The sequence below is a fragment of the Gymnoscopelus braueri genome (assembly GCF_963280865.1).
Source record: "Gymnoscopelus braueri genome assembly, chromosome: 4".
Classification (NCBI taxonomy): Eukaryota; Metazoa; Chordata; class Actinopteri; order Myctophiformes; family Myctophidae; genus Gymnoscopelus; species Gymnoscopelus braueri.
In genome coordinates, this window is record NC_137605.1 from 21,695,048 (window position 1) to 21,709,665 (window position 14,618).

Sequence of the window (14,618 nt, forward strand, 5' to 3'; positions counted from 1 at the left end):
TACCAGTACAACTCTCTTGCAAAGCTTGCAAAATGGCCTGCGTGATATCAATGGGCTCTGTTTTTATGTGGGTAAAGCCAACACATTCCCACATAGAGGATGTCACAAAGCTAGCTGGGCATCATGAAAGAACCTGGCCGTGGACTCACTGGAATAGTAATTCACATTTTTTTTTACAATCTCAGTCACTCCTCCTAAATAGATGATATTAGCTCCTGAAGCTCGTTCAACAAAGCAAAATCAAGGACATTTCTCAGGCATTTCTACTATTCTAATATTGTATTGAACCAAACTGTGGATTTTGTGAACCGTTACACCTCTAGATAGATAGATAGATAGATAGATAGATATCATTCTCACTGCTCTTTCTGCTATGACTCCTGAATTTCACTCCCTTTCACTCCAATAAAGGATTATCTGATCTTATAGCATAGTCAATGTCTATAATCCATGTGGCCTATAGGTTAGAAGCCTATCTCCTGTTTCCGTAGCATGAGGCAGCTTGATATACAAGATGCTAGTATGTCGCAGGGACCCCCAATCCAACCCTTGAGGCTGAGTGCCAAGCAGGGAGGCATTGGGTACCATTTTTATAGTCTTTGATATGACTTGGCCAAAAATGTAACCCGCTCTCCCAGTCTCAGGGCGGACAACTCTAACCACAGGGCTGGTTAGAGTTTATAGTATAGTATGACAGTTTTGTACAACATAGTAAATTAATATTACATTTTTTTCAGCAAAATAGTATAGTGCAGGCATTTCATTTCTTCATTGGGCGACATCTTAAATTAAAAGCGAGAGAGGGTCATCATAGCCCATCAAGTAACTGGACAGAATGAAGCTATATCTTTATATTAGTAGGATAAAGCAGGGCTTTGACATGCTGACATTTCACTACTATAACGTCTTGTGGGGTCAGATCAGTCAGTGATCATAATCATTCTTATTGGTCAAGTAAATTTGCACATGCAATGAATCTGCCTTGGTTAATAATATTCATATTCATATTAATAACAACAATAATAATAATAATAATTTAGTCCCCTTTAGTTGTTTTGGGGTATTTGTCACTGTACATTTGCACATACAGTATGTGAATTGTGTCCTCTGCATTCAACCCATCCTATTAGGAGCAGTGGCTGCCATTAGTATGACTCCAAGGGAGCAGTTAGGGGTCAAGTGTCTTGCTCACGATGCTCAAGGACACATACGCAAACTGTGCGGACTGGGGTATAAACCGGTGACCTTCTGATGACCAGACTCTAACCAGTCTCAACTGTGACAGCCCTTGGTTGCTTCTGCTCTAGGTTCACTCAGTCAATTTATAAATACACCCTCTCCATAAGCAATGGCTTACAGCAACTTGTCCTCTAATCATTCTATTTCCGAGCTGTAATCCTTTGACCACATTGGTGGTCTTCCTCTGCGTACTGGACGCACCCCTTCCTTATACACCTACCAAGAGGGACCTCCCTCTCCTTCAGTGTGGTGCTGTAGGTCTGCCTGGTGTGGGGAAGATGTTAATGGTTGGCAACGTTCAGTGCTAGAACCTGGGATCTCATCACCGGCTGTTCCTGGATGAGTGTCCCCCCTAGGTATAGCAGCTGATCGGTCTCTTTCTTCACCTGGGGCCAGTAGGGTACGTCCATGAGTATTCCCTTTAGATGTCTTAGATGTCTCATCCCAGCTGACCATGTGCTGGTGTTGGAGGCCCTCAGTACGACGTGATGGACTCATCCAGGCTTGATCCTGAGTGGTTGGTGCCTCTGGGGAAGGCAAAGTGTATGCCAATTAAATGTCCACTTAAAGGACGACTTCACCCATTTTCAACCTATCCTCATATAATTGGTCCTCACTACAGTACATTATCTGTTAAACCATTTTCTCTCAACTATATTGTCTACTTTTACTGCAAACATCAATTACAGGGACCAAAGCTGCAGTGTGGGCGATTTATAGTAGGACCCAGCTACTAAGCAGCAGCACTAGGCTGTTTTTTGTCTATACAATAATTTGAGTTATGAAATGTAATATAGTGCCAGACTGTTAGAAAGTTAAAAAAAGTACAGGTGCAGCACTTAACGGTAAGCTATCAAACACACTGCATTCTGGTCATTTAATGGCAGGCTTCACTGATATTGCCACCCCTGCTTGAAATGAATTGTTTTCACTTTTAACATGTTTTCATTTCTACCATGGCACAGGTAAAGCCAGAAAAAAAAGAAAGGTCAGAGAGTATTTGTCATGGATAGTGTTGTTTGCAATGCACAGCCATTGATAAGAAGATTTGATAGTCTTGAAATTAAACAATTCCCAGCATTTTGACAATTTGGTACCTGTTCTAAATTGAACTAATTATCGATTCCCATCCCTAATATGCAATTCACATTGATAGTATTATGGAAATATCAGTGCATTACTAGTATTAAACTTACTGAGATAGAAAGGTTTCTCTCCAATGTGAAGTCTCTGATGTCTGTTGAAATTAGAGGTTGTGGTGAAGTGTTTTCCACACTGGTCACAGCAATAAGGCTTCTCTCCAGTGTGAATTCTATGGTGTATTTTGAGTTCATACATTTTAGTGAAGCTTTTCCCACAATAGTCACAGCAGTATGACTTCAGTCCAGTATGGGTGCGCTGATGAGACTTTAGGCTTCCATATTGTCTGAAACTCTTCCCACATTGTTCACAACAATAGGGTTTCTCTCCAGAATGAATTTTCTGGTGTCTTTTCAGATGAAACATTGTGGTGAAGCCTTTTCCACACTGGCCACAGCAGTAAGACTTCACCCCAGTGTGAATTTTCTGGTGTCTTATGAAATTAGACATTGTGGTGAAGCTTTTTCCACACTGGTCACAGCAGTAAGGCTTTACTCCAGTGTGAATTCTTTGGTGTCTTTTGAGATGAGTCTTTGTGATGAAGCGTTTTCCACACTGGTCACAACAGTAAGGCTTCACTCCAGTGTGAATTCTCTGGTGTTTTTTTAGTTCATACATTGTGGTGAAGCTTTTTCCGCAAGGGCCGCAGCTATAAGACTTCACTCCAGTGTGAACTAGCTGGTGTCGTTTGAGATGAGACGTTGTGGTGAAACGTTTTCCACACTGGTCACAGTAGTAAGACTTCATCCCAATGTGAATTCTCTGGTGTCTCTTCAGCTCAGAACGTTTGGTGAAGCAGTTTCCACAATGGTCACAGGAGAGAGGTCTTCGTTTGGCTGGGGAGAGGGCAGGTAAGACAAGGACATATTATTAATACATTATGAAAATAAAATGTATTATAAAATGATATTGTTTACAGCAATTCATACTTAGACTGTACATATTTAATTGTTGACAATATCATTTATACTTTATATCAATTGTTTTGTTAGAATGTTCAAAGAATCTCTGAATAAGTATATCATTCAGAGACCCATTGCAGGAACTAGTGTCAGACTCTTGTTTACTTTGTTTATTTTGAGCAGGCAAACAACAGGATGGACAACAGGACATAATAAAGCAAATTAACAGAGACTATGAGACTTACTGAGGTCCTGGTGGTGTTCAGGTTCCTCCTGTTCAGTAGAAACAACACTGGCTGGGTCTGGAGAGCTCATCTTCACCTGCAGTCTGGACTCCATAGACTGGTCTGGGAGTACAGGCAAAAAATAAACCATTAAATCATATGAAGTAATGCAGTTAAAAAACAACCAACCAAGCTTGTGTCTTTTTTTCTATATCTATAATTTGTAATGGTCAAATTCAGCAATATGTCAATTTATATTGATTTTATCAGGAGTATATTCATTTGTAGGGGGGCACAGATCCATTTGACAGAACTGTTCAGTCTGTAATGTAAGTAGCAAGTTAAGGGTTAAGATGTTTTCCCGCATATTTTGTTCAGTAGCTGATGGCCATAAATGGCTGTGGTTTATATTTCAAAATTTCATATTCCTTAAAAAAGGAAAAAAAGGGGAAATGGTATTTGGACATAGGCTCTTTATTTGTTATTTGCTTAGCAGATTTTTGCAATTAAAAGTTTTTTCAGATTGTAGGGCTGTGCCTATGAAATAATTTTGTAGACAATAGATACTAAGTAGACTTCCAGTCCTCTAAGCTGGCCAAGCAAGGACAAAAACAAGCTAACACTGAGTTCTACCACAGTCAATAATGGAACTATTAGCAGCTTGGGCCTGAGAAAGAAATGAAACTTACTGAGGTCATGGTTGTCTTCAGCTTCCTCTTTTTTAACAGTGATGGCCATGGCTGGGTCTGGAGAGTTCATCTTCACCTGCAGACTGGACTCCGCAGGCTCATCTTGAATGATTAAAATCTCTGTAGAGATAGGATGAAGATGAAAACACTTCTTATACGCAACAATAACAGACTAGAGGAGTAACTTAGTGAACCACCTGTTGATTTGGTAAGCTCCTTTTTTGATCATCATAGAGCACTTCCCTAAAGTTAAATAACTGCTCTGCCTACAACATTACACAGCCATTCACAAATCAGGAACATGTGTGGGCCCTGACACAATAAGACGACATTGACCGAAAAGCTGTCCTTGAGCTGACATTCATCCATAGTGTAGCTGTAAATACAATAAAGACCTTGAACCTTGAACCAAACGACCAAACCCAACCTTCAAATACTGCTCACAGATAGGGAGATATGATCATGGATAAACAAACATCTTGCTAACTTTGGCGACTGATTTTCCCCAGCGGGATCAATTAAAGTCTTATCTTATCTTTTACTTTTCAGTTTTACGTGATAAGTAAAAGATGATGGACAACAGAAACAAACAACATCAACATCAACATCAACAACAACAACAACAACAACAGCAACAGCAACAAAATAACAACAACTACTACAGTATTAAGAAACAGATAGCATGAAACTTACTGAGGTCCTGGTGGTCTTCTGGTTCCTCCTTTTTAATAGAATCGTCCCCAGCTGGTTCTGAAGAGTTCATCTCCACCTGCGGTCTGGACTCCACAGACTGGTCTGGAACAAAGGAAATGAATAAGGGCTTTAATTATAAGGACTTAAATGTAGATTAGATTTGACATGAGTTGTCCTGCAGCTATTTCAATGTCCTGATTCCCAATCTGGCACAGGCCTGCTACCAGCACTAAAGCAGAGCGGTTTCAGAGATGTTTTTATGTAAGGTTGTGGTTCCTGGTACATTTTAGTGATGCAATGCACCCTTCGCTAAGCCTCACCCACTCCACTCTGCCAGACCAAGTTCTGGCAAGGTGTGGATTTCCCCATATAAATGATCAATCATTTTAGCTTCAAAATCTCTTCTAAATCTAGTCAACAAAGCCTGCAGTATGCACTGGAAAATGTGCATGACAAAATCAACTAAAAACACATGGAAATGTTAGAGGGAGAAACAGTATATCCAACTCAATCAACATTAATCTTGAGGTGGTTACTGATTTACGGCAGGTACGATGAGGAGGATTTTAGAGACTATCCTGGTGAATCCCTCCCGTCTTTGATCTGTTAGTGGAGACTAGGAACACATTCAGCCACAGACTTATTGTCCCCCTGCACAAAGCAAAGATTCAGACAGTCCTTACTAGCCATCAAGCTCCACAACAAAGACTCCATACAGTAAAGTTCTCTTCTGTTCTTGGATTACTGACTCCTGCTTGACTCTGCCACTTTTGTACATGGACTACTGGGATGTACACTTAAGAACATGACATATGCCTGTTAAGGATAACTGCTGTAAATGTTTAATTGTTGATAGATTTTCTTCTCATTATATTCACTGTTGATAGACTGTACATATATTATCAATATACCCACTGTTGTAGGTCCATATATGTCTCGTATTCACTGTCGATAGTCTACACATACGTATGTACATACCATTGACAGTGAATATGTGACAGATGCTGTATATGTACAGTGTCAGCCGGCCTGAAAATAACCAAGAAAAGAGCAAAGACACATGAAAAGTATAATATGATGGTGGAGAGAGAGAAAGAGAGAGAGAGAGAGAGAGAGAGAGAGAGAGAGAGAGAGAGAGAGAGAGAGAGAGAGAGACAGAGAGACAGACAGACAGAGAGACAGACAGACAGACAGACAGACAGACAGACAGACAGACAGACAGACAGACACCACTACCGCTACCACAACCACCACCATCACCAACTAGGAAACAGATTGCAACCTACTGCAGTCTTTGTGGTCTTCAGGTTCCTCCTGTTTAATAGAAATGTTTATGGCTGGGTTCATCTCCACCTGTGGTCTGGACTCAAACTGGTCTGACTGATCTGGAATTAAATAATTGAATAAGGACTTAAATGGTTGACTATAAAGCTGCTGATGCCAAATACATAACCAAGCCTCAGATTCAGATAAACTTTTGTGTACAATTTTCAAATACAACTATGATGTCGAACTATTATGATGTCATTGCACACAACAAGTGAAACAAAACAACAATCTATCTATCTATCTAGGGAAAAAACACTGTTTTCCCCCGCCCATTTATCCTATACACTGAGAGAGAATGAACCTTACTGAGGTCTTGGTGTTCTTCAGGTTCCACCTGTATAATAAAAATATCCCTGGATGAATCATAGTCAGAAGGTTTCACTCCAGTGTGGACGCTCTGATGAGACTTTAATTGATCATTTAATCTAAAACTCTCCCCACACATTTCACAGTAGAACGGCTTCTCTCCAGTGTGAATTCTCTGGTGTAGTCTGAGACCAAACCTTCTGGTGAAGCTTTTCCCACACTGGCCACACCCGTAAGGCTTTTCCCCTGTGTGGATGCGCAGATGAATCTTTAATATTCTTGCCTCACTAAAACTCCTGCCACATTGTTCGCAGCAGAACGGTTTCTCTCCTGTGTGAATGCTCTGGTGACTTTCGAGGCCGGACCTTCTAGTGAAGCTTTTTCCACACTGGGCACAGCGATAAGGTTTTTCTCCAGTGTGAATTCTCTGGTGTCTTCGGAGATCAGACATTCGGGTAAAGTTTTTCTCACACTGGCTACAGCAGTAAGGCCTCTCTCCTGTATGGATGCGCTGATGAATCTTAAATTTTCCTGAGTGGCGAAAACTCTTCCCACATTGTTCACAGCAGAACGGCTCCTCTCCCGTGTGAATTCTCTTGTGTGTTTTGAGAATAGCCAACGTTGCGAAGCTTTTCCCACACCGCTCACAGCAGAGACCTCTTTGTTTCACTGGGGACAGAGCAGGACAGGTATCAAATATTACACACTACAGTAGTTTGAAACACAGCAGTGGTAAATGTTCAGCCTGCACTACAGGACTGAAAAGGTGGGCCTGAAAAGCACAACCCACCACAAGGACACTAGCTTTGATGTTTGATGTTTTGGTTCACAATACTACGTCCATGCTCGTAGTATTGTAGAGGAATCTCAGCGCATGGCCTCCATGTAATTTGGATAAAAAACAATAAAGGCCAATAAATGTATTCTCAGTGTGTAAATAGCATGTCTTATTGTGGAGGCCTTGACATAAAGCAAAAGATGTAATGTATTTACATGGATATGTATTATAAACACATTTTGTTTAATGGCTTCAATTGACATGTTTTATTCCAAATCATACCTCATACGAGCCATCAACCTGTAGGTTCAGAGCTAACCGTTACTTAACCTATGCGGCAGATTCTGACAATGCTTTTCAATGGGAATGGGGCGTGTTTGTTTTTGTGGAAATCCGCGAATGGCAACAAACCACTCTGTTCCCATTGAAAAGCATTGGCAGAATCCGCAGCATAGGCTGTATGTGGCGTATGTGATCTGTCTGTGTTTGCATGTATCAGACAGACAGCAGACAGCAAGTGTGTGTACATCAGAGAGATGCACGCTGCGCACATCAGAGAAAGCCCATGTCAGAGAGAGATTAAATAGATTTAGTGTCGGGCTTGGTAAAACTTGGGCCAATAAATTGCAGACCCTTGTCGGATTGGGGCTGGGCAGAGATCGAAACACCACGGGCGAGGGACAGGCTGGAGTTTTGGGTCCGTAGGCTATAGGACTCTAGCCTGGCATGGCCAGACTAATATCACTGCATAGATATTAGTCTGGAACCTGCATTTCCATGGGGCGAATTAAAAAAATGACTCTGGTGATAAACCCGCCCCATATTTGCATACTGGGCCCTGATTGGTCCCTCACTACTTCGGAGGGAGTGAAATCCAATCACAACTGAGCAGTGCCAGACCAAATCTGCCGAGGGCAATTTTGTTTTCTTCCAATCGCAGATTCGTCTGGTTTCCAGGCTAATAGGACTCTACCCACAATTGGGATGGGTCAGTCAGTTAGACAGAACAAAGACAACTTGCTTACTTGTAGTTTTATACGAGAAGTAAAAGGTGGTGTGTTGACCAATTTCACTTCTCGTATAACAGACAAAAAAGGAAATGAATAGAATATGGAACTTACTGAGGTCCTGATGTTCTTCAGGTTCCTCCGTCTCAATAGAAACAGCTATGGCTGGATCTGGAGAGTTCGTCTCCAACTGCAGTCTGGACTCCACAGAATGGTCTGGAATGAAGGACTTGAACTTTAACAATAAGGATTTTGATGTGACATGGCTTGTAAAGATGGTTGAATATAAAACAGAGGGAACAGAGGGTGTAAATAATTGTTTTTCAAAGACTGGGCTGTGACCCATAATACATCTCCAAGCTTTTAAAATATTACAACATACTCTATACAGCGTTGCCCAGGTGATTGCATGGGTGAAATAGGCACGACGAGTACTTGACGTCTATGACGTCCATACTGTGATGCCTGTTCATTGACTACAAGGGTACATTTAAAGTTTAAAACAGTTCATATTAAAGTATAATGCATTTTAAAAAGTGGAACGTTTCAACCCTGACCTGGAGTACAGGTGTGATTAAAAGACAGACAGACAGAGAGACAGACAGACAACTTTCTTAAGCAGATTTAATAACGGGTAATAAAGGGACTAGAGTCAGGGTTGACACCCCCAAGCTCTAAGACTTCCCCAAACGTATCCTAACATTAACCCCACCAAAGCTAAGCTTAAACCTAACCAACAGTTCCTAGCCTTTGCTAAAATTAATGCTTAACCATAACTAAAAGGAATTACCTCAACTTATGCAAAAGTATGTTCCCTATTGAACCATTATGTTACCGACCCATGATGCTACCACTACACCACAAGGCCCAACAAACACTGGACATCTAATGTTAGCTATAAGCTATTAGCCATTTAATTTCCCAATTAAAAGAGGCTTTCTGAAAAATTGTGCCAACTGCGATCTGGCTGCCTACAAGATGGCATACCTCCCCAAGAGGGCAGGCACCTCTGCAGTTGACAAATCACTAAACTAATTTAGTGGAAGTTGGCCGTGTGCTAATTTGTTGTAGGGTGAAGTTGCCTTTGATTAAGGAGTGACTTGGAGGCTGGTCAGCCAGTTTATGTTGAATGTATATTAAATTGCATTTGTTAGTTTTACATGCAGGTGTGCTGTCAGAAGTGGGCTTGAGCCTTTAAGTTGTGAAACGTGTCTAGACGAGGTGTTAGTCAAGTGAGTGCCTGTGCCGAACGGTGCAATGACCGCAACTTTGACTCAGTCAGTGCTGTCCGAGTTGCATACCTATAGGGTGGGAATCAGATATAATTTTGAAATTGCAAATAGATAACTATTTGACAATGAAAGTAGGTTAAACTAGATTACAAGTTGCATATCGATATGGTGGGAATTTGATAAAATCTACGTATTTAAAAATTGCACATACATAGTACTTAACAATGATTGATTCATTGGGGCAATGCATCATCGCGGCCGCCATATTACGGCATCGTGAGCTTGTAGATTGGCTATTTTCAAACGCATGTACATTATTAGAATATTTTTGAAGGGTCCCTGGCACAAAATATATTCAGATATGTGTCTGTGACCAAATACATATTAACTTGGCGGTCCTTGACATGATAAAGTTAGAAAACCACTGTCCTAATGCACGTATGCCCCATGTATGTCTATGGAAGCAGGAAGTCTCTCCACAATTAAAACCATTATACTGTAACTTGCTGAATTCTCAACTGATTATCAAAAGTCAGACATGTAGCTATGGTTATGATATGGTTTTATGATACAGAAAATTAAAAATGTACATTTTCATGCCAAAACACCTTATCTTACATACATATTGACAGTAATGATTATAAAACAGAAGATTATTATTTTTGTCTCATGCACTCACATCTGACTCAGGCATATTTCTTGCAGTGGCGTTATGGCAAGATGCCCTGCTTATTATGGGGCTTGCGTTGATGTGCAGTGGCCCCAGTGGCCACACAATAAAGCACTGAGGCTTGATTCCATTGTGGTGCTTTGACTGACCAACCACAGACTTCCGTTACAGCCCAGTCAATCAGAGGCTTATCTTACTTTTTCTCTATAGCTGGAACTGATGATGTAAGGCAGAGGGTCTGACCCATAGTGAGACTATGTCATTGTTATCCTGTATGTGCAGAGAAAGTGCCACTGTTAATAACTACTCTATACTGACTGAAACCAGACGAATAATGCTGTGGCCTCCCTGTCCAATCTTTAGCTATTCATTTTAAAGCTGGGCCCAGTTGCAAAACCACACTATACAGGGGGGCGTGCTTGGGTCTTGGGTGCATGTCCTAGTGTGATGACTGATGCTGGTCTATGTCTTATTTGTCCAACATGAAATAAATGACTACCGGTAATAACAAAAGAGTGCTGCACAAGAACACAGTTGTAAGTAAGAGATTTGCAGAGATTTTGTTTTCCTCCCACATGGATAGATTTTCAACCACGACCCATAAGTTTCACTCTCACTTTCATTTGGAACAGGAATTGCTCTACTGATTGCTCAGACAATCTTGAAATTGCAATCACGTTTGATCAATTAAACTAAATAATCAGTTCACCCCATAGTAGGAATAAAGAGACAGTATGAAACTTACTGAGGTCCTGGTGTTCTTCAGGTTCCTCCTGTTTAACACAAACGATTATGGCTGGGTCTAAAGAGTTCATCTCCACCTGCATTCTGGACTCCACCGACTGGTCTGGAATCAAATATTCATAAGGAATTTAATAATAGGGAATTGTGTTGTAGAGATAGTGGAATGTAAACAGAAGGAATGGAGGGTGTAAATAAGTATTTTGTTTGTGCTGTGAACCAAAATCCATCTCCATGACTGAAATTACGTTCACAAGAATTGATGGGACAAATTATTATATACTATATCATGTAATCTACAAGATAATAGATACACAATAAGCAGTATTATTTTTTCTCTGTTTTTTATGTTGATTTGAACTGTTTGGTTGCTACTATATATGTCTATGAAATTAATTCAAGGACCCCAACGGAAACAAGTCCGCAAGGACTTTTTTGGTCGGACCTTTTAGACAAAAGTATTATAAATGTAACTGTGTTGTTTTACATTCTTTTGCCTAATAAAATGTTCAATCAATCAATCAAGTATACTTTAAAGCAAAACTAATGCTGAAATAATTTTAAGTCCTTGCCCATAGTGTGTGTGACTGAGAAGACAGACTATGCACCCACTGCACACAAAATGAAGTGGAAACCGAGCTACACTTCCTAACCGTCTGTCCATTGTACCAAGACATCAGAGACACATACTTCCCACAGATTACAACCACACACGGAGATTTTGAAAACATGACCAATGACAAAAAACTCCCATATCTGCTGGGCGAAGTACAACAATGTGCAAACACAGCAGCAAGATTCGTGAGTTGCTGTGATAGGAAAAGGATATCAAACGGAACACAACCACCCTAAAGACTAATCATTGTGTATATTCCGGCACTATACCTGCACCCAGTGATCTTGGTACATAGAAATTGATCTATTGAAGATTCTGACTTTCAAATGTACATATTTTTTGTTTTGATCGTATTGCTGTATTGTTGTATTGTGCTTTCTGCTTTGGCAATGTAAACGTATGTTTTCTCATGCCAATAAAGCCCTTTGAATTGAATTGAATTGACTGTGTGTGTGTGTGTGTGTGTGTGTGTGTGTGTGTGTGTGTGTGTGTGTGTGTGTGTGTGTGTGTGTGTGTGTGTGTGTGTGTGTGTGTGTGTGTGTGTGTGTGTGTATATATATAATCAATATGGCACTTCCAGTCTACTTGGTTGCTTATTCACTTGGTGAAACTATTAACAGTTTGGACCTGAGAGAAAGAAACAAGGAGGGCATTTAACTTACTCGGGTCCTGGTGGTCTTCAGGTTCCTCCTTCTTAATAGAAATGGCCCTGGCTGGAGAGATCATCTTCACCTGCAGTCTGGTCTCCACAGACTGGTCTGGAATGAAGGAATGTATATCCCTGCAGGAATTTTGGATGAATTAAAATGACAAACTCCTCTCATCAACTGCATTATGTTAATAAGCACAGCACACCCATGTTGGTTGGTCTACAGTTTTACTATACTCCAGATCCAGTGTACTTTAATTACAGCGTAAGTTAAATGTTTTAATATAATTGTACTGAAACCTGTACAAGTTACATATTTGTTGTCAATTGCAATGGGTCTCTCTTGACTTTTGTCCTCTACAACAGAGGTTCTCAAACATGTTCATGGCAAGGACCCCTACATTGATTATGTATTTGGCCAGGGACCCCCATTTGAAAAGATTTTGTGCCAGTGACCCCATAAGAGAAGATTTGTCAACTTGTTTTTAAAATAGAAGATCTACAAGCTCACAGTCCATCATATCTCAAGGAGTTGTGAGCTTGTAGATAGGCCATTTTTGAATAACAAAAAAAAAGAAAAGAAAGTAAATAAAATAGCTATTAAATACCGTTTAATAACCTGTCCAGACTCAAGTGTTCTGATAATTATTCTTAACATGCCAATTGCAAATGTAAATGTTTTAGGTTGATTTATTTTACCCTTTTCTTTTTTGGGAGGTACGATCCCCGCACGTTATGATTATTAATTTGTAAACAGTGGCCTAACATTACTTACTGTATAGGCTAACATGGTGTACCATAGTAAACAGTAACTGTGTTTGTATAAAACAGTAATGTTAAATAATGTGTATCAAAGAACAAAATTAACATTACATAGCCTACTGTGTAACTAATAACAGTGAAACAGTAACGTTACATACTGTGTAATAACAGTGAAACAGTAACGTTACATACTGTGTAATAACTAGCCTTGGATCAAGACTACCATAGTCTTTTATCAAGTTTATTAGTTTCGTATCTCAGACAGTCTTGGCCTGCACCCCCCAGTGCGTCATGCACTTTCACCTGTAAAGCCCGTACTTCTCCGTACATGTACAAAGAATATATATGAGGTGCTTACCCGGTTGCCCCAAATGTTAACTAGCACTTCGGAGTCTTTGTGCAATGTATTAGTCAGTGTTCTTCAATAGATATGTGTTTTAATCCCGTCTGTGTCGGGAGTACCACCCTCAATGGGCGTTAGTAACGGGGCGCATCCGGTGAAATCCGGTATTGCCCTTAATGTAAACAGAAAATTAACGACGGGGGGAATGACGTTCGGCCACAAAGGGGATTAAAACACATATCTATTGAAAAATACGGACTAATACATTGCACAAAGACTCCGAAGCGTGAGTTAACATTAGGGGCAACCGGGTAAGGTAAGCACCTTATATATTACGGAGAAGTACAGGCTTTACTGGTAAAAGTGCAGGACGAACTGGGGGGTGCTAGCCAAGACTAGCGTAGATACGAAAGTAAAAGTCAGACTCGATAAAATACATCTATGATAGTCTTGATCCAAGTATAATACTGTGTAATAACAGTGAAACAATAACGTTACATACTGTGTAACTTGATAAGTGGCTTCAACATGGCGGCCTACATCGCTGCTATGTTGTTCTAGAGACGCTGATGTGCATTTAGGACGTTATTCCTTTAAAACTCCCCAACCGCAACAGCTTTAGATGAACACTCGGCGAGATGGACTCTCAAGTTCGCCGTTTCTTCAGATGTTTTACAGTAGTTTCTACCGTTTATGTTGTCGGGCTCACGTTTCAAATGTTATTGACTACATAAAAAATAAAGCTCATAATGTTATTACGATTTCCGGTTACGGCTTTCAAAATAAAAGTCATTCTTCAGATCCCAAGAAGTTATGACAAAGTATTTATTATTTGAGAAGAAGAGACACTCTTTTAACCACTTAATCCCCAGCATCTGTATTGTGGGGAAAGCTTTAGCTGAAAATAGCAGATCGACAAGCTCACAACTGCGACACGTAGTGAGCTCTCCACAATAACAGAAAATAAACAAGTATTGAACCCTGAGGGACTCCGGTTACCAATATGGGGGTTCAAGTGGTTAATGGTGGCATAAAATCTAATTGATGAGTGAATGATTTCTGAGCCAGCTGTGGTGTGTCAAAGGGCATGACTTGCAAGCAAAATATTGCTATATGCATCCACAAACAAATATAGGGCTTACATGTAAATACATTGTATAACAAAAACCGACATAGGCCTACTGTATAACATCATTTTTTATTAGTTTTGGGGGGAAATTATCTCTCATTTATTTCAACTATTTCTGTTTTTACATTAAAAGCCCTACTACAAGAGTGAGACACAAAAGTAGCAAAAA

At 40.2% G+C, this 14,618-nt stretch overlaps 1 protein-coding gene across 2 annotated transcripts; it reads right to left on the reverse strand.

Moving 5' to 3' along the window:
• Positions 1–460: 460 nt before the first annotated feature.
• On the reverse strand, positions 461–13,991 carry LOC308083810 (uncharacterized protein). Of its 2 annotated transcripts, none has more exons than XM_080426197.1 (11): positions 13,823–13,991; positions 12,229–12,347; positions 10,955–11,056; positions 8,422–8,523; positions 6,523–7,191; positions 6,174–6,272; positions 4,888–4,989; positions 4,195–4,314; positions 3,527–3,628; positions 2,436–3,215; positions 461–1,766 (listed from the first exon to the last, which is right to left on the reverse strand). In XM_080426197.1, exons 2-11 carry the CDS (start codon positions 12,290–12,292, stop codon positions 1,456–1,458), a joined length of 2,451 nt encoding a protein of 816 aa, XP_080282323.1. In that variant the 5' UTR covers positions 12,293–12,347; positions 13,823–13,991; the 3' UTR covers positions 461–1,455. The 2 variants fall into 2 exon arrangements, with proteins under 2 accessions (XP_080282323.1, XP_080282322.1); XM_080426196.1 differs by having other exon boundaries at positions 13,861–13,988.
• Between the last annotated feature and the right edge of the window lie 627 nt (positions 13,992–14,618).